The sequence below is a fragment of the Chelonoidis abingdonii genome, chromosome 2 (assembly GCF_003597395.2).
Source record: "Chelonoidis abingdonii isolate Lonesome George chromosome 2, CheloAbing_2.0, whole genome shotgun sequence".
Classification (NCBI taxonomy): Eukaryota; Metazoa; Chordata; order Testudines; family Testudinidae; genus Chelonoidis; species Chelonoidis abingdonii.
Genome location: NC_133770.1, coordinates 9,080,159 through 9,103,812, shown reverse-complemented (window position 1 = coordinate 9,103,812; position 23,654 = coordinate 9,080,159). Strand labels below are relative to the sequence as shown.

Here is a 23,654-nt window from a genome sequence, read left to right as displayed (position 1 = left end):
CAACCCCCTGCTCAAAGCAGGACCAATTCCCAACTAAATCATCCAAGCCAGGGCTTTGTCAAGTCTGACCTTAAAAACCTCTAAGGAAGGAGATTCGACCACCTCCCTAGGTAACCCATTCCAGTGCTTCACCGCCTTCCTAGTGAAAAAGTTTTTTCCTAATATCTAACCTAAACCTTCCCCACTGCAACTTGAGACCATTACTCCTTGTTCTGTCATTTCGTATCACTGAGAACAGGCTCGATCCATCCTCTTCAGAACCCCCTTTCAGGTAGTTGAAAGCAGCTATCAAATCCCCCTTCATTCTTCTCTTCTGCAGATTAAACAATCCCAGTTCCCTCATCTTTTCCTCCTAAGTCATGTATTCTAGCCCCCTAATCATTTTTGTTGCCCTCCGCTGGAGTCTCCAATTTTTCCGCAGCTGTCTTGTAGTGTGGGGCCCAAAACTGGACACAGTACTCCAGATGAGACCTCGCCAATGTCGAATAGAGGGGAATGATCATGTCCCTCGATCTGCTCGCAATGCCCCTACTTATACAGCCCAAAAGGCCATTAACCTTCTTGGCAACCAGGGCACACTGTTGACTCATCTTCAGCTTCTCATCCACTGTAACCCCTAGGTCCTTTTCTACAGAACTGCTGCCTAGCCACTTGGTCCCTAGTCTGTAACAGTGCATAGGATTCTTCCGTCCTAAGTCCAGGACTCTGCACTTGTCCTTGTTGAACCTCATCAGGTTTCTTTTTGGCCCAATCCTCTAATTTGTCTAGGTCCCTCTGTATCCTTTTCCTACCCTCCAGCGTACCTACCATTCCTCCCAGTTTAGTGTCATCTGCAAACTTGCTGAGAGTGAAATCCACGTCATCCTCCAGATCATTAATGAAGATATTGAACAAAACCTGCAGCAGAACCTGCGCTTGGGACAGGGAGAGTATCTCTCCCCACCATGGCACCTCCGGGGCTGGGGCCGCAGAATAGGTACCCTTCCCTGGCAGGTCTGGGCCGCGGCTTGGTTCAGGATGGGAGAGGGGCTTCGCAGCTGGTCTGGACTGGTGCCTCAGCTGGTGTCGGTTTGCGCATGTGAGCCAGCGACCAGCAGCGACAGGCCAGGGCCCCTTCCTGCTGGGATCTGTGCTCTGGTTCTCCTCAAGGAGCTGACCATCTCGGCTCACTGAGCATGTCCCCCCCATCACCAGTGACCTGCTGCACTTCCTCTAGAGCCCAGGTGCACGGTACCCTCCTTGGCTGGCAATTCGGAGTTGTCATTGGCAGGCCCCGATTCAGGTTGAGCTGGGCTCTCGGGCCAGGCGACCTGTAAAGTGGGATGGCTGGTCCTGGCAGCCAGGCAGGCCCAGCTCCAAACCCACAGTCTCCTGCTGCCTCTGCTCTCCACCAGTTCACCAAGGGGTCCCAGGGCAAAGGAAAGGCCAGCAGAGACCCATCCTTCCCCAGCAGGGCAGGGAGCCAGGGAGATAGGAGCTGATTGCCCTAGTCTGTAGCACAGTGCACAGGACAGACAGACTGCCACAGCATCCCCTCCCCTCCCCCCGTCGGAAAGAGCCCAATCCTGTGCCACTGAGCCCATGGCACTTGGCTACATGGGAGCAGCCCCACAGAAGGGCTAAGCCCTGCCAAGTGCCACCTGGCATTGGATGGCTCTAGCCTATCTGAGCACAGGTACTCTATTCAGCCACTGGCGGGGACCTAGGGACCCTCCCCTGACCCCTCCCATGTTCGGGCCTGGCCGGGGCACCACGGCTGGGTCGGGGCTGAGCTGGGCAGCTGCGGCCAGGTCAGGGTTGGGGCCGGGCCACCCTAGCTGGGGCTAGGTTCAGGCCAAGGTAAGGGCATCCCAGCTGTGGCAATTTGGGAGCCAGGGCTAGGTTGGGGCTGGGAGAGGGGCAGGTCCCCAGGCAGGTTTCCTGAGTGCCTGCGCAGTGCTAAGAAGGCTGCTGTGTGGCCACGCAGCTTACAGGCAACTTAGGTCCTGCCGTAAAGACCAATGGAAATAATTCATTTAGTTTCTCTGCAATGGCCTTATTGTCCTTGAGTGCTCCTTTGTCCAGTGGCTCCATTGGTTGTTTAGCGGCTTCCTGCTTCTGATGTACTTAAAACCTTTTTGCTATTACTTTTTGAGTCTTTGGCTAACTGTTCAAATTCTTTTTTGGCCTCCCTAATTATATTTTTACACTTCATTTGCCAGAGTTTATGCACCTTTCTATTTTCCTCACTAGGATTTAACTTTCACTTTTTAAAGGATGCCTTTTTGTCTCTCATTGCTTCTTTTACTCTGTTTAGCCACGGTGGCACTTTTTTGGTACTCTGTTTTTTAATTTGTGGTATACATTTAAGTTGAGCCTCTATTCTGGTGTCTTTAAAATGTTTCCATGTAGCTTGCAGGGATTTTCCTTTTGGCACTGTACCTTTTTAATTTTTCTTTAACGCAAACAACTGTCACACAGAATGGCCCCTTCAAGGATTGAACTCAAAACCTTGGGTTTAGCAGGCCGTTGATTTCACAAAACAACTCAGGTCAATTTCTTGTTTTGATCCATCTGTCTTTTACATCTCAGGCTGGCAGCAGACGGTGCAGTACGACTGCGACTGCTAGCCATCCTCATCTCCCGGATGCTCGGCGGAAGAAGTTGCATTACGATTGCTAGCCATCATCATCTCCTGGCTGCTCGCCAGAAGGCGGTGCAGTAGGACTGCTAGCCATCGTCATCTCCTATGTGCTCGGCAGAAGATGGGAATGACCTGGCTGAGTCACTCCCGTGTCTGCTCAGGCACCCCTGACTGATCTCACTGAGATCAGCTAAAAGAGCACCCAGGAATATGACAACAATGGCTACCAATCAAAATGCACTGTCTGCTGCCAAAAGGCAATGAGCTGCTGCTGTATAGCAATGCAATCCCACGTCTGCCAGCACCCAGGAGACGTATGGTGACAGTGAGCTGAGCGGGCTCCATGCTTACCACGTGGTATGGTGTCTGCTCAGGTAGCCCAGGGAAAAAAGGTGCAAAACCATTGTCTGCCATTGCTTTCATGGAGGGAGGGAGGGAAAGTGGGGCCTGATGACATGCACCCAGAACCACCTGTGACACTGTTTTTGCCCCATAAGGCATTGGGATCTCAACCCAGAATCCCAATGCGCAGTGGAGACTGCAGGAACTGTGGGATAGCTAGCCACAGTACAACGCTCTGGAAGTTGATGCTAGCCTTGCTACTGTGGGTGCAGTCTGCCGACTTAATGCACTTAGAGCATTTTGTGTGGGGACACACACAATTGACTGTATAAAAACAATTTCTAAAAAACCAACTTCTATAAATTTGACCTAAATTTGTAGTGTAGACATTAGTCAGGTGCTACTCCACATGTTCAACTGAGATGCTGATCAAGCAAAGACTTTAACTTGAGTCATGTGAGTAGTCTTCCCATTGATTTCAATGAGGCTGAGGAAAGTGAAAGGTGTGTGTTTGTAGCACTGGGTGCTATCACTGTAATGTCCCTTGGGCAGGGTTTGATTAATATCTGTAAAATTGTGGTGCTGAATAAAGGATAAATAATACGATGCCCACGGTGTGTGCAGGGGTGGATCCATGGGGGCCATCGCTGCACAAGGTTAAGGCTGTAGATCTAATCATCTCTGACAAGAAACAGACTTTGAATTCCTTTGGGATGGCATTTAATGAAAATAGGCTTTAAACTGTGAGCTTAATGGGCTATTTTAAGATCAGCCAAGAGATGAGCTTGGTAGCTTTGCCATTTAACCCTTTGGCTTCCTTGTGTCAGCAGAGTCAGGATGAGCTGTATCCTGACATCTGGTGGTGAATTGTAGGGAGTGTGGAAAGAATGTCAAGAATCTCAAAAAGTGTGGAAATATTTGCATTGGCATCCACCCTCAATTTAGCATAAGCCCACAGCAGCTTGGGATGGTGATTTTAACAGCTCTGGAATCCCCAATTTCTTTGTTATTGGGGCAGGAGGAAAAAAAAGTTTGTCACCATGATTGTGTGAATGGGGAGCTGTGAGACTGCTTTGTGACAGAAATGACTCAACCTCAGTTGGGTGGTACTTGCGTAGACACAGGACATGGGTTCACAAACCCACTGAATTAAGAGAGGTGGGGAATAAGTATCGTGTCTGGGGGTGCAGTCTCCCTGTGGAGCCAGATAGCACAGTTCCACCTACTCTCTCTCCACGTGGAATGTCAGAGTTGATTTTTAATTCCTTAAGATCTAGGTACAGTTACCTGAGTCTGAACTAATGTGCATAGCGACTGGGCTCCCCTGCTCTGAGCTGAGATCACTAGAGGCTGGAATTTTACTGAGCTGAGAGCACTGAGACTGTGCTAACTGTGTGAGAGCCTAAAGCTATACTATGAATAAGCAGGCTGCAGAGTGGCGTGGAGCAGTTTGTGGGGACGGCTGGAGTGGCCGCGGGACTGAGCAGTAGTTGCGGGGACAGCGAGCAGCTCACGGACAGCGTAGGCAAGAGCAGTGGTGGAGCGGGCGGAGCGTTTGTGGAGGATGGCTGGAGGAGCAGAGGGCGGAGTGGCTGGTTTAAAGTGGAACAGTTTGTGGAGAACGCGAGCAGAAACCCACGGAGAGCAGGCAGTAGGGACCCAGGGACCACCGTTAAGTGCCCCCTTCTACCCAGCTGTGGCGGGGACGTCTGCAGATGAACTCTCGACTTTGGGGCTTTGCACTGACCCAGAACAGAGACTTTTGGATTGTGGACTTTTGGGAATGTGGGTGATTTGAGGTTGCTTGAGCTCAAGAGCCCAGCCGGAAAAGACATGGCCCAATTTCCTGGGGTGGGTCTTTGCTCATGGTTTGGTCTATGAACTCTAGTTAAGGTGTTTTCCCAATTTAATGCTTGTTGTTTATCTCATGTATTAAACCTTTTCTCTACACCAAGACTCTGTGCTTGCGAGAGGGGAAGAATTGCCTCTTTGAGGCGCCCAGGGGTGTGTGTAAGATTTTCCCAGGTCTCTGGGTGGGGGCTCGAGCTGATTTGGCATTGTGTTATTGAAACGAAACCCCTGGATACTGAACCTGGCCCTTGTTGCTGCCAACTCAGAGGGGCAGAAGGGTTACACTTGTAACTTTCATGAGTGCTTTTTAAATGAGTTTGCGTGGGGGGGGGGGAGTATCCTATTTTCCCCTCCCCTTTAACTCCTCTCCCACCCTGTCACTTTCAGGCATGGTACATGAGGCTGAGCAATGCTGGGTGAAGTTACTTCCACACCTAGTCAACACTGCCTGTCATTCACCATAGATGGCCCCTCCTCCTGGCCATCCTGGGGATTAGCTCTGGACAAGCGTTGTGCCCTCCAGTGTCAGCTTCTCTCCCATCCTCTCACCCTGCAGACCCCTCTTATTCCAGGAACCGCAGGCTCCTCTTCAGGACTCATCCCTCCAGCCAGGTCACAATACATATTCCCCCTTTGCAGGGTAAGAAAGTCCCTCCATAGGAAATGGCAGGCTTCCATTTACTGCGCCAACTGTGCCAAGTTCCCCCTGGCTGGTCGGGGAACCCAGGCCTACCGTCTACTCCAAATGCCAGCTCAGGGGCCCTCTGCTCAGCAGCCAAGGTCTACACTCCTATTCCTTGCTGCTATTCCCCTGAGCGTTCTCCTACCTTCGCTAGCTTTCTCCCCTCTCTGGGTTTGCCAGCCTCCCAACTCCCTCCACTTAGGGAATGACTGGAGGTACTTCCCTGCACCTTTTGTCTGTTGCCAGCTACCTGCCTTTATACAGACTCCCCATCTGAATCTGCGTCCAATTAGTTCCCTTCTCGCTAGCTCCTCTTCCAGGTGCAGCCTGTGGAGTTAACTGCCCTGCCTGGCTGTTTTAAGCCCTTCCAGTCCTGTGTGGGGTGGGCCCCCCATCCAGGACCGGCTCTACTGTTTTTGCCACCCCAAGCAGCGGGGAAGCAGTCTTCAGCTGGAAGACAGAAGCCACCAAATTGCCGCGCGGGCAGCTGAACATAGAAGCTGCCACCGAATTGTCGCCGCTGCGGAAACGTGCGTGCCACTCTAACGGCACATGGACTACCCCCACCATCCATGGCGGCAATTCGGTGCGCTGCTTGGGGCAGCAGAAATACACGGCCTGCCGCCCCTTGCAGATTGCCGCCCCAAGCACCTGCTTGAAATGCTGGTGCCTGGAGCCGGCCCTGACCCCATCACACCACCCCAGAAGTGATCTCTAATAAGAGGCACTCCCTGACCTGCCCCAGCAGTACTCCCTGCTTCTGCCGCTAAAGGGCATTGTGTGTTCTGCCCATAGACTGGCAGGAACGTGAGCTGGCTCTTCGGCGCTCTTTGGCCAGATGCAGCGGTATCTGCACCAGCATTCCATGTTGGCAGCGAGGAGAGTTGCCGGGGGGTGCTCAACCCCCACTTTACCCCAGACCCTGTCCCCACTCCAATCCCCCACACCACCGTTTCCCACCTTTGTTCCACCCCAGCCTTGCTCCATTCCACTCACTCCCCGAGCACACCCCGCCCTCACTCCTCCCCCTAGCGCCTGCTGAACCCTGCTGAACAGCTGATTGCAGTGGGTGGGAGGTGCTGAGAGGGAGGAGGAAGGTCTGATCGCTGGGGCCCGCCAGCCGGCATGAGACGCTGTGGAGAGAGGAAGGAGCTGATGAGGGGAGCTGCTGGTGGGTGCTGAGCCCCCACTAGTTTTTTTCCTTGGATGCTCCAGCCCCACAGCACCCACGGAGTTGGCACCTCCTCTGGTCTTACTCCCCAGTCTTATAGAAACAAGTCATCTCAACTAAGTGTGCTTGAGAAGGACTGGTTAGTTCAAACAAATCACACTTCTCCATTTGGGAAAGGCCTTCTGACCAACTGAAAGCTTCCTCACTTTGTCAATATAAGCTCAATTATTTTGACTGGCCTGGCCTTCTGGGGGATTTAGAACTGGGGAGAGGTTCTCCCCCTTTTGGAACCCAGAGTTGTTCTCATCATACTCTGACATATTTTCTAAAAAAACCCCATAAATCTAAAATTTTCAGAACTGAATTAATTTTGTATGTACCTTTCTGATTTATTTTATAGGGTCCCAAAGATTATATATTTCATTGGCCATTCATATGCACCTTGTTTATTTTATAGGGTCTCATATCTTATATTACATAGGGCCATGCATATACATCTATCTTATTTTATAGGGTCTTATATTCATATATATTTCATAGGGCCCTTGGTATGCATCCAATTTATTTTATAGGGTCTTATATATTAACATATGTTTCATAGGGCCTTCTATATGCATCTGGTTTATTTGTATAGGGTCTTATATATTCATATTTTATAGGGGCTTTCCTATTAATCTGGTTTATTTTATGAGGGGCTTGCATAATAAATTAATAGGGTGTGTTTTGCATTTTCTCAGTGCTTTACAATAACAATACTAAGTTGTTACGACTTTGTGTTAATAGCTGGCAAATGCAGGGGAGTTAATATACAGCCACCCACCCACCCACAGCTTTACTCATGCCAGCAGCCCCCTGAATATCCACTGGCAGGAAATCATTTACGCGCGTGCGCACAGCCTTTCCAGGCTCGCGCGCCCTCCGTGCCTGTGACGTCAACCAAAGCCGCGCGGAGGAGGCGCGGTTGCCTCACTTCTAAACCCGACGGCACCAAGTTGCTGCATGTGCACCCCTGCCGCAGCAGCCACTTGGTACAGCTTGTGCTCTCCCCCCGCCTGCCCATCGCAGTGGTAGCTCCCTAGGCATGGGGCTGCTGCTGCAAGAAGCAGCTGGGGTAGGTGCTCGTCTTGCTTCTTGCAAACTGCTGCCCCGGGGGCTGGCAGGGGAGGGTCCCGCGCGGCGCTGATCCGCACTCTGCAGCCTTGCCGCGGGCTGGGAGCTGCTCAGTCCCCACCTGAGGGGAAGGAACCTGAAGGTTCCCTTTGCTTGCGGTGCCTTAAGGTATTGCAAGGCAGGGCCCAGCTGCAGGGACAGGGGTACGGGAGCCTGCAGCTGAACTGGAGCGAGGGGGCCCAGCAGGACCGCCGGAGCATGACGTGGGCATTGAGCCTGCTTGCCTTTGGATGCTGCACGCAACAGCTGGTAATTAGGCATTGGCTTGGTGGATGGGGTTGAATCCGGCCTTAAAGCCATGTGCGTTTGGGTTTAAATTCCTGGTAAAAGGAAGGCTGATACCTGCAGAGGGAAAGCACCAGCCTTAGGGCTCCGTTAGAAAGGCCCCAGAGAAAGAATTTGGTTTGCTGTCTCTGCAGGAATATCTGCACGCTGTAGCCGAATATAAAAAGAGGCCGGGCAATTTCCAGGAGCGGTTATAACATCTGTCGGTAGCTGTTATGGCTGATTGCTGTGCTGAGGACATGCGCTGCAAAAATAAACAGCTCTAAGACCACCCCCACCTCCTCGTCCTGCAGGTACCAGCCTGGCTAAGAGTGTGAGCTTGCAGTGTTTGGGCCTAAAGCAGAGATGCAAAGAAAGACACAGTTTTGTTCTTTGTTACTGTGGGGAAAGCAGGTTGTGTTGTTTCTGTCTCCTGTCAGGTCTCTGCTGGGAGGAACTTGTGTTTCCAGGAGTCTGCAAAGTTGTGTATCTATGTGTCTGTGTTTGTGGCACAGTATAAAAATACCAATAGTTATATATGCTAAGATATGGGGTAGATCAAATGTCATGTTTCAGGGCACATCTGATTGCCACAGGGGTCAGGAAAAGCTTTTCCTCCTCATATACAGCTATGAAAAATCTGCCGGGGGGCACTATGGGCGTGTTTTGCCTTCCTCTGATTCACTGCACTGCCTGTGTCAGGATGCTGAGGGTCTGCTCTGGCATGCGACTCCTGTGTTCTGCTAGTTGTGACCTGTGTCCTCTTTTGCCCCACATACCTTGGGATAGTCTGCACAGGATATGGATGGTTGAAGGAGTCTGTCCCAGGCCACCTGTTCTTGCTCTTCTGTAGGGCTTGGATGGTGCCACCTAGCACTTTGCATGGACAATGGGATGGATTCAGCTCAGCTTTCCACCACTCTCCGCTAGTGTAACCCAGGGGCGGAGGAAGGCTCACCAGTGGGAAGGTCAGGCTGGCAGAAAACAGCCTTAGCCTCTCCCTCCCAGCACCAAAAAGGGAGTGCCCAAAGGATGCACTCTCATTTTATCCCCTGTAGAACCCCAGCCAGACAAGAGCAGGCACCTCTAGATGAAATGCCACTGGCTCTGTCTGTGGGGTGAATCCCCACAGAGGTATTGTGGGGACGGCTAACACGGGAAGCTGCCATTCACAGCATCCTGTGCTAGCTGCAGAAATTAGTGCAGATTCTAGCAGTCAGTGTCCCTCCTAAGAAAATCAAGCCTTTGCCACTGTCTGGTCATGGTTTGCAGATCCTCCACCCGGGCATGATGTGGGTCTGGCAGAAGCTGGTTGGCTGTAAGATGTGGTCTATAACCTTTGGGATTGTCCTCTGTTTTCTAGATCTGGACCATTTGGGGCAAAGATCTGAGCACCTCGTGGTGATCGATTTCACTTCCAGCGCCGCTGGCTGTTTCTTTCCGCACCATGTTCGGTTCCTCCAGGGGAGGAGTGAGAGGGGGACAGGACCAGTTCAACTGGGAGGATGTGAAGACGGATAAACAGAGGGAAAATTACCTGGGTAAGAAATGATCTTGTCATTTCATGAAGTGTCTTGTGTGAATTCAGCTCTTGCGAAAAGCACCTGGCAGGCAGTGCTGGAGGCTGATGTCCTTTGTATACCTACTGGACACACACGGCATGGGCACCATGCCTTCCCCTTCCCTGCTGCCACCCCCCTGTGAGCACCAATCCCGACCTGAGAGCACTATTTCTGGAGCTAACAGGAGGATCTGGTCTCGCTGCTGACGCGGGGGGACCAGTTGTGACAATTATTTTGTGTCCTGTCCATGTGGTAACTAGGAACTGGACACACAGGAATATTGGTGTTAATCTTATTCACGTAGAGATGGTGTTGCTCTTTGCTTCATGTCCTAAAAGCTGTGTCGTGGTGGTCTTAAACACTACTGTGTTTCATAGATTTTTAAGGTCAGAAGGGACCATTCTGATCATCTGTTCTGGCCTCCTCACCAAGTGATTCCAGTGGGAAACTCAGTTGTTTGGGGTGGAATTAAAACAGCTCGTTTCTAAAAAAGATGGCCAGTCTCCATTTAAAGAGACTACTTGATGGAGAATTTACTACTTCCCTTAGCAAGCAACCAAGAGGTGGCTGAATTTCACTACTGAGCAAAGTGAACCCTGTTCGTACAGTCAGCATTGCTGCTAAAGCACTTTGGGAGTTTTAGTGATATAAAAACCTGAGGTCCTTTGTGCCCAGTATTTTCATTAAATGGCACTCCTGTAGGCTTTGTGGTTTGCCCTGGAGTCTGGCCAGCCTCCCTCCTCCAGTTGTACATAGTGTTGTGTTATGTTTGGCTGCTGTCCTCCACCCCAGAGATGGCCACATTTCAGTGCAGCGATGCATATAGCGTTACAAAGCCCTTTTGGATCCCTGAGGGTGAAAAGTGCTATAGAAATGTAAGAGGTTATTGTTAGCTGTTAGTGGAAGCTGAATGGCTGGGACAAATTGGCCCAAATGCTGTCTTTTTCCCCTCAGAATAAATGATCAGCACCTAGACCTATACAAGAGCCTTTGAATCACGGCATGGACCTTCAGTATCAGAGGAGTAGCCGTGTTAGTCTGGATCTGTAAAAGCAGCAGAGAGTCCTGTGGCACCTTATAGACTAACAGACATATTGGAGCATAAACTTTTGTGGGTGAATACCCACTTCGTCAGATCATGGACCTTGTCAAGAATAACGCTTAGCTATTACATTGCACTTTTCACCTGTAGAACTTAAAGCACTTTACAAAGGAGTTCAGGATCAGTAGTCCCATTTTACAGATGGGACACTGAGGCATGGACAGTGAAATACCTTGTCCACAGTCATGCTGCAGGTCAGTGGAAGACCTGGGTGTCCTGACAAACCAATGCTGTGCCCTGCATGATCTATTATTAGCCCAGTTATATTGTTTTAGAAGTGACATTTTGTACTGGCCAAACACTTTAGGTCTCTTGAAGGCTTCTCTTGTTCTAATGGCAGGCAACTCCCTGATGGCTCCAGTGGGCAGGTGGCAGAAGGGCAAAGACCTCACCTGGTACGCAAAGGGGAAGCAAGGAGATGTGCAGATCTCCCGAGAAGCCGAGCTGGCTGCAATCCGGCTGGCTGAGCAGGAGGCCATGATGGCGGCTCTGTAAGTCTGTGGTGAATGGGTCTAACCGGTGACCTCTCCAAGGCCTATGCCATATTGAGAACCACAGCTTAAAAAGCACCTGAAATCTGTAGTCACAGCTGGGCAAGTCACCTCTGCTTCCTCTCCCACCATTTCTCTGTTGTGGCTACCTAGCTAATAAATTCTTTGATCTCTTACTGTGTGTGTTTGTACAGCACCTGGTGCGATGGGGCTGTGATCTTGGTTAGGACCTCTGGGGCCTGTCACAATGCAAATAATTCATCAAGTGTTGTGGGATTGTAGGCAACCTGCTCTGTCTGATATTTCTAGGGTTCCCATCACCGGGGTGTCCGAGAACCACATAAAAATGCATTTGTGAGCTCCAAACCAGTTAGACTGGGTAAACATCCCAACTTCCTGGCTGAGCTCGAGCCCCCCTGCAGACTTGTGGTAATAGCAACTCTGCGTCTAGTGACCTGGTGATCTTCAAACAATTTAACTGATGGAGAAGCAATGTTGGCATCTCGCTCCCTTTCTCCCAGCCCCTCTCCCCGAATGGGAGATTCAGCCATCGCTTGCTTTTGTAACTTGTCTGGATTTTATTTTTTCCAGGGGCTACAAGAATGTGAAGAAACAGCCCACGGGGCTGAGCAAAGAGGTAAGGTAGGCGTCCGAGTGTGAGATATGTGAGGCCTTTGTGAGAGAGATTCAGGGAAGCGATGCTTGGCAGGGAGAGGGCCTGTGGCCCTGCTAAGTTATCTGGGTTTGGCTCATAACCCTATTGACATTTAATGCTTTCTTATTTCGGAGCCTGGATTCACTTGGTCCATACAGAATTTCTACTGCTGCTTCTAAAATGTTCCCAGCCCTGCTGGGTCGTGAAGTATCAGTTCTTTTAAAAAAAAAAAAAAATCACATCACTCTGATTACCATCGTGCTTCCGTGTCCCCCCCTGACTATGGAAGGGGTGCTCCTGACTATGGACAATACAGTGTTGAAGAATTCAGCGCCTCCAGTTCTTCTAATGCACGGATGTGGTTAACTGGTCAGCTCCATGGACTTACTGCTCCTTCTAACCTGTTCCTTCCTAGGATCTCGCGGAGGTCTGTAAGCGTGATGGAGCAGAGCGTGATGAGAAGGATACAGACCGTGTCTTGGGGCTGGGGAGTTCCAGGTATGGGGCTTTTTCCACTAGCATAAGAGCTCCAGTGCTTTTCCCTGCTCTTTAGACCCTCTGGTGGCTAAAGCAGGAGATCTGGTGACCCCAAAACCACAAATGATGTGGAAACGGGGATATGAACAGCGAGGTGGCAAAATTTGCAGATGATACAAAATTACTCCAGGTGGTTCAGTCCAAAGTATAGTGCAAAGAGTTAAAGGGCTCTCCCAGAACTGGGTGACTGGGCAACAAAATGGCAGATGAAATTCAGTGTGTATAAGTGCAAAGTAATGCACATGAGGAAAATTATAATTCCAACTATACATAAACATGATGGGGTCTAAATTAGCTGTTACCGCTCAAGAAAGAGATCTTGGAGCCTTTGTGGATAGTTCTCTGCATCTGCTCAATGCACAGCAGTAGTCAAAAAAGCTAACTGTTAGGAACCATTAGAAAAGGGATTAATAAGACAGAAAATATCATTATGCCACTATATAAATCCCTGGTATGCCCACACCTTGAATACTGTGTGCCGTTCTGGTCGCCCCATCTCCAAGATATAATATTAGAATTGAAAATAGTACAGCGAAAGCAACAGAAATAGTTAGGGGTGTAGGACAGATCCTATAGGAGGAGAGATTTAAAAGAGTAGTATTGTTCAGTGTGGAAGAGATATGAAAGAGGTCTATGAAATCATGACTGATGTGACAGGGTAAATAACACTTCCTTGTTCATTTTCTCCACATCACACAACCAGGGGATCACCCAATGAAATTACTAGGCAGCAGGTTTAAAACAAACATAAGGCAGTACTGCTTCACGCAATGCAGTGTCAACCTGTGGCACTCATTGCCAGAGGATGTTGTGAAGGTCAAAAGTACAAATGGCTTCACCAGAATTAAGTAAGTTCATGGAGGATCGGTCCATCAATGGCTATTGGCCAAGTTGGTTAGGCACAAAACCCCATGCTCTGGGTGCCCCTAAACTCTGACTGCCAGAAGTGGACAACAGGGGATGGATCGCTCAATAATTAACCTGTTCTGTTAACTCCCTCCGCAGCATCTGGCACCAGTCCCTCTTAGAAGACAGGATGCTGAGCTAGATGGACCATTGGTCTGACCCAGAATGGCCGTTCTTATGTTCTGCAGTGCTCCTCCCTCCACATCCTTGGCAGTTTTCCCCCATGTCTCTCCCTGCTGCTTCCTTGTTCTCCTCTCTCCCACCAGGGAAAGGGAGTCAGTGACGACCTGGGGTTAGAACAGGGTGTTTTCAGACACCCTTCCCCCCGGCCCTGTAGTTGTTCCGCCAGACCACACTGCCATTGTACAGAAGACCGCATTACACAACCACAAGAGCAGGCCATGAACCACCCTATAGGCCACTAGGATTGATCTTCCAAATAGGAAGTCATCTAACCATAACGTATTAGCCAAAGTCAACCATTTAGCAGCTTCCTTGTGGGCAGTGGGGTTGGACCCTTGAGCGGATGGGAGGAGTATTTTTACTAGCCTGTTACATTTATATAATATACTGAAGTTCAAACCCCTGTTTAGCCTGGAATCTGTCCAGTCCCTACAGAAATGTGTCCACCTTTTGGGTGGGTGGTGGTCTCTGTAGAGGTTGAACGTGGATTAATAGGAAGGATTGGAACAAACACCTTGGCTCTGGGTCAGCACAGAATGTGTACTAGCAGGCAGTGCTTAATGCAAGGGGATTCTGAAAAGAAGCAGAGGGAACCTGATCAGATCGATGATTCCTGTCCAGGGCCATTGTGGAATAACAGTAATACTGTGCCCCGGTCTAGCACGTTCATCGGAGAGTTTTCAAGGCCGTTCCAAACACAGATGAATCCTCATGCCTCAAGAGGAAACTGAGGCAGCACAGAAGTTAAATGACTCTCCCAAGATTGCGCAGCCACTCAGTAGCAGAGCAGGAACAGATCTCAGGGTTTCTTGACTGCCAGTCCCCTGTTATAACCAGCAGACACTGCTCCAAAACCATCATTGTCTCAGCCCTCACAGTGACTAGAGAAAATCATGCAGTATGCGTGTGTGTGTGTGTGTGTGTGTATCTTTACTTTATATTTTCCCCCCAGTGGCGGTGCTGGCAGAATGATGCTCTCCAAAGAAGACAAAGAGGCTGCCAAACTGGGGCTTTCTGTTTTTACTGTAAGTCTTTCCACCCCTGTGCTAGTTGTTCTGCGTGCTAGGTGCTTTGCAGAGCATAGGAGAGGCTTGATCCCTGCTGCATCTACACTAACTTTAACCATCCAAGTGAAACTCAAGAGTGTAACTTTCTGGGGTTAGTTTCATATTCCACATTGTGAGGGCTGCATTGGGGTGCTTCTTTTTTTTTTAAGGGGCTGATCCTACTCGCATGTCTGTAGGTGCTGACGTGGCCCGCCTCACTAAATCTGAGTGCATCATGATCACTACTGGGTTTTATCCTGACAGCACCCAGGTGAGGTACAGAAGTACTGGCCCTATTGTACAGATGGGGGAACTGAGGAACAGAGACTAAGTGAGTTGCCCAAGCTCTCACAAGAAGTCTGTGGCAGAGCAGGAATTGAACTCAACTCTCCTCAGCCCCTGGCCAGGGCTTTTATTAGACACCATCCTTTCTCCATCTGTTCAAATGGATCTGGAATTTTTGTAAGCGATGTCATGGGAACAGGATTTTGTGCAGGGGAGTAATAATTTCATTACCTGGATAACAGAAATAAATCTGAATGGGCTCCCTGGACCTGCGACCTCCTTGAACTCTGGGAGCATTTCAGGCTAACTCTGACGTTTACAGCCAGCACCTATCTTTGTAACAGGGCAAATCTCTCGATACAAACACATCCCCCAACCTTCAGGAGAGTTTGGCGTGGTGTCAGCCCAGCTCTATGGCACATACCAGAGTGGGAGCTGAGAAGCAGGAGCTAAAATGTCAAATCCCTTAGTGTGAGCATTGAGGGTTGGCTGGGATTGGGAGATTGCTCTAGCGGCCGAGTTGGGATGGTAACTCTAACTGCCCCATGGGTAGATAGGCATGAGAACTGGAGGGTAAGAGATGGGGGGAGTGGAAATGCCAAGAGAGGCTGAGGTCATGGCTGGGAGAAGCTTGAGGGCGTGGTGGGGCCCAGAGAGAGGATTTCTAGAGCAAGGGTCTAAGATGGTGCCACTTTGCCCTCCCACAGGGAGGCGCTGCCAGTCAGCGCCAGCTGTCGCCCCAACACTGTTGTGGCTTTCACCACCTGGGGGGCTGTGACCTAACTCTCAGGGTGTAACCTTTGTCCAGTGGACAGCGCCACGTAGCAGGGACTCGGCATCAGAATGAGAATGAAGGAGCTCCACTCCGCCAGCCTTGGGCCCCCACACCCCAGCTACGTTGCCACCTCATTTAATCTTGGTATTGCTCAGTAATAGCTCTGAACAGTAAGACTTGCTCTGTGTTATTAACTATGGGCACCCTCAGCCTGACAGTCTCGTAAATCATTTTGTCTTTTGGAAATCTAGCATCAGAGAGTGGCAAACAGTCCGGAAGCCTCGGGTGCGAAGAGAAAACTGGGCAGGGAAGAGAAAGCAGAAGAGGCATGGTAAGAACAACCAACTTATGCTTTACGCAGTTGGAGCTGTTGTGGGCTACCGTGAGACGCTGTTCACCAACAGCTCGGGGTCTCTATAAACCAAGTTCCCCTCTGGCTGCATCTGCACCCGCTTTGATTTCCCAGAGCTCTCTGCCAGCAAAGCCTTTTGCGTGTGGATGTCTGCAAACTGGGAGCTAACAGCTGGGATTCATTTAATCCCGAACTAACTTCCTTCCACGCAGAAGTGGTTTAATAAAGATTAGGCTAACCCAGTGTTTCTCAACATATTTACCATTGTGGGCCACACATGCAGCTCTCTATGTGTTATGTGGGCCGCATCTGCACAATATATATGGTACCAGTATGCCCCAGAGGATGTCACATGGGCCACAACTGTGTGCTGATTGGGCCGCAAGCAGCCTGGGGTTGAGAATCACTGAGCTAACCCATTGCATGGAAGAAACACCATGTGAGGGAAGCAACCAATCACACAGCTAGATTATTAGATAGTTGCAGCAGCTTGTGAGCAACTCAGGGCTTAATCCAGTCTTGCAAAACATTCATTGAGTGATCCACAGCAGTGAGCCGTTGAGGGCAGGCACTGGGCTGAAACCTGGCAACTTGCCTCTGGACAGCAAATGCAGCTGTGCTTTAAAAGAAGTGTGCCGGTGCCGTTTGCACGTCTCCCTGTTTCTTTAACCGTGCAGGCCCGAGAGCAGCAAGAAATCCAAAAAGGAGAAGAAGAAGAAAAAGAAGAGAAAACACAAGAAAGAGAAGGAAAAGGAGAAACATCACAAGAAAGAAGCAGCTACCACCACCTCCTCCCCCTCTCCAGATCATGCGGAAAGGTACCAGAGCTCCTGCTATCATTCTCTCTCATGGCAGTGTCTAAAATCATAGAAGATGAGGGTTGGAAGAGACTTCAGGAGGTCATCTAGTCCAATCCCTGCTCAAAGCAGGACCAGTCCCCAACTAAATCATCCCAGTCAGGGATCAGAACCCCATTGTGCTAGACACTGTACAAACACAAGGGCAGTCAGAGACTCTAAGGCCAGAAGGGACCATTAGATCTTCTCATCTGACCTCCTGTATAACCTATGGGTGTGTGAGATATTGTAGCCCCATGAAGTGTTAGGTGTAATAGCCCCATTTTACAGATGGCAAAACTGAGGCACAGAGCTCCAGATCAGAGGAAGTTGCCATTAGTACTGGGAATTGAAACCATGTCATCCGACTCCAATGCTGTAACGCCAAGACCAACTTTCTGACCTTCTGTGTAGCTGGAGAATTTCACTCAGTTACTCCTGTACTGAGCTACTTCCTGACCCTGGAGCTCACAAACTAAGGCTTTGTCCACCCTGTACTTTCCTCAGTAAAACGTTTTTAGTTCATGGATATAAAAAAACCACCCTCTCCCCAAAAAACCAAAGTTTTACCGGCAAAAAGCACTGGTGTGAACAGCGCTTTGTCGGCGGGAGAGCTCTCCTGCTGCCTCCCGTTGGGGGTGGATTTTTTTTGTCGGCGGGAGAGCTCTTGTCATGTAGGAGCACTTAAAGATGTGTAGTGTAGACATAGCCTAAGGCGTGGGGAGAACAAGCAGTCTGTAAAGTCTCTCCCTGCCGCAGCCTTTGTGCGGCAAGTGTATCTGCTGCATTGTGCTCTCTGCTTTCTCCAGCCAAGGGAGTTCCGAGTGTGTGTCGTGGGGTGGAGGGGTTTGCATTAGCTGTGACTGACTAAAGGTGAGGCTCAATGCACAGTAGCTGGATTCGCTCCCCTGGGTAGGATACCTCATGTGAAGACTCTCTGGCATTAGCAGCACTAGGTGAGGCAGTACCTTGATTTTTGCCACACCTGTACAATGCCCTGAGCCCACTTACAGCAGCTACTCCAGGTGTTGATTGGGGGGCGGGGGGATGCTTGTGGAATCTGTAGCTTGTCTGACCCAGCTGGGGAAGCCTACAGCGCCCCCCCCCCCCCATACCCCGTCACCGATAGCAAGTTGAGGAGAGCTGTGGCTGCATGGCACCACCCGGGAGTCTCTCTGTTAGCTCCTCCGGGGGGAATCGGTGGCGTGCATTGACCCGTCCTGAGCCAGGCTCCCCCCTCCAGTGGGGATTGAAATGCAAACATTCAATGGAGTAACCTGCTGAGCACTCTTCTGTTGCGGCAGGTAGGTATTTTCTGGGCCTCTTGCCAATCTCAGTGCGTCATCCTCTGCCCCACCCTCCCTGCAGCAGCTTTTGATTAACTTCTGTATTAGCTATGCCCCCAACCAAGCACCAGGACAAATCTTCCGTCCATTAAGAGCTAAATGACTTCTCTCTCCATGCAGTCTATAGCCCACTGCTCCTTGAACCACTTGACCTAGCGTGCCACATCTGAGACGCCAGAGTCCATGGCGGAACGCTTCTCGGGTTTGAATCAATGGTGTTAGAATGGATTCTTGCTTTAGTTCTGTATTGCAAACCAGCCTGCATATCTCCAGTGCTGAACTGAGAACCACGGCTACAGGATGTCGGATCAGGGATAGACAGAGACTTTGGTCTGACTGTAACTTACTGGGGGGGTCAAGCTAGTATTTAGCTATTAGCTCATTTAAAAAAAGTTCCTCCTCTTAATTTTTTTTGAAGTATTTCTCTACACACTGAAACCTTTATCCCATATGGCAGGAGAGAAGCCATGGTTAGAACATTTTCTGTTTCAATATTAATATCTTACAGAATAGTTTGTAAGATCTTTTGGGGGCAGGGACTGTCATCTTGTTCTGCATTTGTACAGCCCCTTGCACAGTGGGGTCTTTGCCTGGGCTAGAGGGTCCTAGTCCTCAGCCTTCTCAAACTAGGGGTCGTGAGGCTATTACCTGGGGGGAGGGGTTCACGAGCTATCAGCCTCCATCCCAAAATCTGCTTAATCTCCAAGCATTTATAATAGTGTTAAATATTTTTTAAAAGTTATTTTTAATTTACAAGGAGGGAATCGCGCTGAGAGACTTGCTGTGGGAAAGGGGTCACCAGTACAAAAGTTGGAGAACCACTGCCCTAGCCACTACCACAATCCATGTATATAGTATGGTAACTCCTCACTTAATGTTGTTACATTGCTGATCAATTAGGGAACATGCTCATTTAAAGTTGTGCAATGCTTCCTTATAACGTTGTTTGGAAGCCGCCTGCGCTGTCCACGGCTTGCAGGAAGAGCAGCCCGTTGCAGCTAGCTGGTGGGGGCTTGGAACCAGGGTGGACCGACAGCCCCCCATCAGCTCCCCGTTCCCCTGAGATCCCTGTGCAACAGCCTCCCAGCAGGCTACCAATTGCCAGCAGTTCAACTGTCCCTCCCTCCACTGCCCTGTGCTGCTCCTGCCCTCTGCCTTGGAGCTTCCTGCTTGCTGTGCGGGGGGGGGTGGGGGGGAGATCGGTGCTACTGTCAGGGTGTCCCCTTCCCCCCTGCTCCTGCACCCTGCTTACCCTGTCTCCACAGAGTGGGGGGACATGACAGGGCTCAGGATGGAGGGAGCTTGTTGGCAGCAGCTGCTGTCTCAACTTGCTGATCTACTTAAAAAGGCTGTGTACTTAAAGTGGGGTCAGCTTACTTAAAGGGGCAATGCGTGTCCCTCTCTCTCACACACAGGGTGTGTCTCTCTGCCATGCTGTCTCCCCTCCCTCCATTCATGCTGCCTTGTAGAGTGTGAGGCTACATCAACAATGTGTTAACCCTTGAGTGCTCAGCTGTTAAGTTCATCATTTTATCAGTAAGACATTCCCTGGGAAATATCCCACACACTGATTTCACCACCTCAGCCAAGCTTCACAATCATCAATGCAGTGCACAGTATTAAATTGTTTAAAATCTATACTATGTGTATATATGTTTGAGTGTATATATGTTTGAGTATATATATGTAAGTTTTTTTGTCTGGTGAAAATTTTTTCCCTGGAACCTAACCCTCCCTCCATTTACATTAATTCTTATGGGGGAAATTGGATTTGCTTAACATTGTTTTGCCTAAAGTTGCATTTTTCAGGAACAAAACTACAACATTAAGCGAGGAGTTACTGTATATGGGAGTCAGTGCAGATAGTTCTTAGCATGAACAAGGGGCCTGATTCTCCTCTCACTTGTACCAGTGTAATTCAGGAGTCACTCAGTTGAGGATTGTGGCATTACCCATGGGTAACAGCTGTGTGAGATCAGAACTGGGGGGTCCCAAGGGTGTTTCTCATTTGGCCCATGCTTACCTGCTGGGTGATGGTTACATTTTAGTGCTTTCACTTTTTTTTGTTGCATTTGCAAATACCTAACACACGAGGGCGCTGTGAGCCAAGAGCTGCCACACTATTTAAGGGACATGTTCATGGAATCCCAGAAACAAAGCTACCAACACCACTGGCTTCTTTTTGTGTTTATTCCTTCCCCTCTAGACCACAGAGTAACTGGCCATGTCAAAGGGGACCTGCAGCAGTCTCTCTCTCCTCCTACTGGCTCAGTGGGATCTCTGAGGAGGATTGTCATTTAACTCACCTTACCCGTGCCATTGATGGGTGTGACAGGTGGAGATTGTCCCTTAACCAGTGGAACTATCTACCTATCTCATAGAGCTGGAAGGGACCCTGAAAGGTCATCAAGTCCAGCCTCCTGCCTTCACTAGCAGGACCAAGTACTGATTTTGCCTCAGATCCCTAAATGGCCCCTCAAGGATTGAACTCACAACCCTGGGTTTAGCAGGCCAATGCTCGTCTGGGTGAGGGAGCACAGGGGAGATTCAGAGGCAGTGCCGCACACCCTTCCTCACTGGGTCTGCCGGTGTAGCATAGTGATGATGACTTAACGCTAGCCCCACGCGGTAATAGCAGTAAACATGCTGGAGTATATTGCGGCAAAAGACACACAGTCCAGGGAACAGGCGGCCTCTCCATAGCAGCAGTTGTTAAATCTTGGCTGAGGGGGTCTATGCTTTGTATGCAAACCATAGGGCATGCTGGTGACCATTGTGCAGATCAAGGAGATTTCCCTGGGTGTCCTCTATGCATCCAGCAGCCCTTGTGACCTATGGTTGATTACAAATGCACTGCTGTCACTCCAGGCTGGAGGCCTGGTCATGGGCTGAAATGAACTGAGTTTAACAGAAAAGCAAGCATGAATGGTTTTGTAGGAGAATAACCCACCGTAAATACATTTTTCTAGGGCCAAACTCTGATCTCTGTCAGAGGCATAAATCCAGGGTGAACTGTATTGACACTGGGCATAGCAGTTTAGCAGAACCTGGCCCCTGGTTTGGAAAAATGTTGTTCTTGTTATCCTAGAATAGGCTGAGGGCGGGATCGTGCCCGAGGGAAGGGGAAGATGCAGACAGGGTAGGATTGTTCCCTGGGCTGCGTTCCCCTGTGCAGAGCAGTATCTCAGCTTTGCCTGCGTTGTCCTTTCAGCCAGGCTATAGCATACAGGGAATGGTCCCTGATCACTTGTCTCTCTCCATTCCTGCTTCGAGGGTCTGTTCACTGCCCCTTTCAGGGGCCGTTGGGTTTGCACCCGCAGGCTCTGACCCATCTTCTCTCTTGCAGGAGGAGGAGGGAAGCCCCATCCCCCAGGGACCATTCATCATCCTCCCGGCGGCTTGCAGGCGGCTGGCGTGACAGCCATTCATCAGCGGGCCCAGAGGCACAGAAGCAGCCCAGCAGGCGGCGGCACGACACGGACTCCTCCAGCAGTGAGGGCATGGGAGGGAACCCCCCTCACCGACAGCTCCCAGCCCACAGGAATGACAGGAGTGGCAGCAGGGACCGCCATAGCCGGCACTCAGCCTCCAGGGGCAAGGGAAACAGCAAACGGTCCCCCCCCAGCCCGCCACGCCAACCGGCACCACGACACTGACTCAGATGACTGAGCTGCAGGGAAGACAGGGACTGCTACGGCCTTATTTTAAAGGAACGCTGTCCAAAAACTGAAGTTACAGGACCAGATCCTCAGCTGGTACAAATCAGTGCAGCTGTGAAGTCACTGGATTGAGTGCATTGAACTGCTCCAGTTCACACCAGCTGAGGATCTCGCCCAGAGGGTTGGTGGGTTTGTTTTTTTTTAATGCCATTATCTTTGCTACCAGTGCCCTAGCATAGGTGCCTAGTGTAGACACATTTATACCAGCAAAGACACTTTCTTATGCCAGTATAATTGCAGCTACACTGGCAAAACCTTTAAGCGGAGGCTAGTCCTTAGCTTGGCCAAGGCTGTTCCACTGGCCTATTTCTTTGATTCTGCTGAGCTTGCCCTGCCCTGCTGTGTCTTATGCCCACAAAAGGTTTAAAGTCAGGTGCACAGATTCCTCCTGTGTGTCTGCAGGGAGATAACTGTATGCCAGGAAGAGAACTTTTTGCAGAATGGAGGCCTTTGGGAATGTTTATCAGGTCACTGTCAAGTACTTGTGTGCCCAGAATTAGGTATTTTAGAAAACTAACGTCAACTACAGAATCTCCTATTGAATCAGAATTTTACTGAAAATCTTGGGGAGAGAATGTAATAGAAAAGAGATCCTGTTTGGATTTTGACTTTCGCCTGCGGTGAATGTCTGCAACCCTGTGGTGCTAGCACATGAGAACCAGCAAGATTAAAGCAGCTGGAACATGATGACCAACAAAAATGGACATTGAATCTAGTCCGTTTCAAGCGGAGGATGACATAGCAAGTAAATAGTGTGTCCCTGAAAACCAGGCAGCTGGAGATGAACAGTTTCGGCTTTAATAGTCTTAAAGGTGTTGCTATCCTTGTGTGTTTCTGTTGTGCTGAAGGGGTTTTTTAAATTTTTTTTTTTTTTTTAACCTGACACTTTTTCCCTTTAAATTTCTCCAATTTTTTTAAACTTACTTAAAGGAAGTTTTGTAAACTTCCCCCCCAAGAATAAAAGAACTTGACGTTTTGGAGACTTAAACTTGTATTTGGACAAACATACTAACCGTGCCCCACCATCCGTGGGTGTGGAGTGAGAGCAGAATACCTGCTATGTAGTTCTGGGGGGTTAAAGTCTCTGCTGTTGTATACTGGCACAACTCCACTGAGTTCTGTGAAGCCAGGCCGGTTTACCCCAGCAGCAGTTGTGCCCTGTGCTCTCCAGAGCTGAGCCCAGGGGCCCTCATGCCTGCAGACTAACCTCCTGGGTGTAGAGTGATGTCCCTGGCCCTCAATAACTTTGTATGTGCCTGTTAGTGGGCCGAGGTTGGCATTCTCCAGGAGGGGTCAGTCTCAGCAGGGAGACCAACAAACCCCTGCTGGCTGTGTCAGAGGGGTGGGGAGAACCTGCGTGGCACCTTCCTGTGCTCTGGGTGCAAATAAGGGCTCTGGCACACTCTGCCACTAAAGGGCGGACAGTCCTGTGAATGGAACTGGTGTGGCAGCATTGGCCTGGGAGCTGCTAGGTGCAAATCTAGCTTCCAAAACCTCCTGGCCTCTGGATGGTTGCTCCTCCTGAGGAACTGGTTCCTCCAGCACTGGAAGCCAGTGACCTAGCTGTTCCTTTCCCTTTGCTGGATGGGCTCGTGTGTGCTGGCTGAGAAGAGGGGAGTGGATTCTGGCTCGGCTGGCAAGACCACGGATGGGATGGGATGGGAGAGGAGGGTCAATGGGGTAAATAAATGGGAAATTGGGAAGGGAGGAATCAACAAAGCTGCTTCATGCTGGACTGCTTCAATGTGCCTCACCC

At 49.9% G+C, this 23,654-nt stretch overlaps 1 protein-coding gene across 4 annotated transcripts; it reads left to right on the top strand.

Moving 5' to 3' along the window:
- Positions 1–7,751: 7,751 nt before the first annotated feature.
- On the top strand, positions 7,752–22,878 carry C2H1orf35 (chromosome 2 C1orf35 homolog). Of its 4 annotated transcripts, none has more exons than XM_075062162.1 (10): positions 7,752–7,780; positions 8,259–8,417; positions 9,467–9,644; positions 11,108–11,258; positions 11,850–11,895; positions 12,329–12,411; positions 14,492–14,564; positions 15,897–15,976; positions 16,675–16,815; positions 21,526–22,878. In XM_075062162.1, exons 3-10 carry the CDS (start codon positions 9,551–9,553, stop codon positions 21,833–21,835), a joined length of 978 nt encoding a protein of 325 aa, XP_074918263.1. In that variant the 5' UTR covers positions 7,752–7,780; positions 8,259–8,417; positions 9,467–9,550; the 3' UTR covers positions 21,836–22,878. The 4 variants fall into 4 exon arrangements, with proteins under 4 accessions (XP_074918263.1, XP_032659273.1, XP_032659251.1 ...); XM_032803382.2 differs by having other exon boundaries at positions 7,766–8,088; XM_032803360.2 differs by having other exon boundaries at positions 7,766–8,088; positions 8,259–8,437.
- The last annotated feature ends 776 nt before the right edge of the window (positions 22,879–23,654 follow it).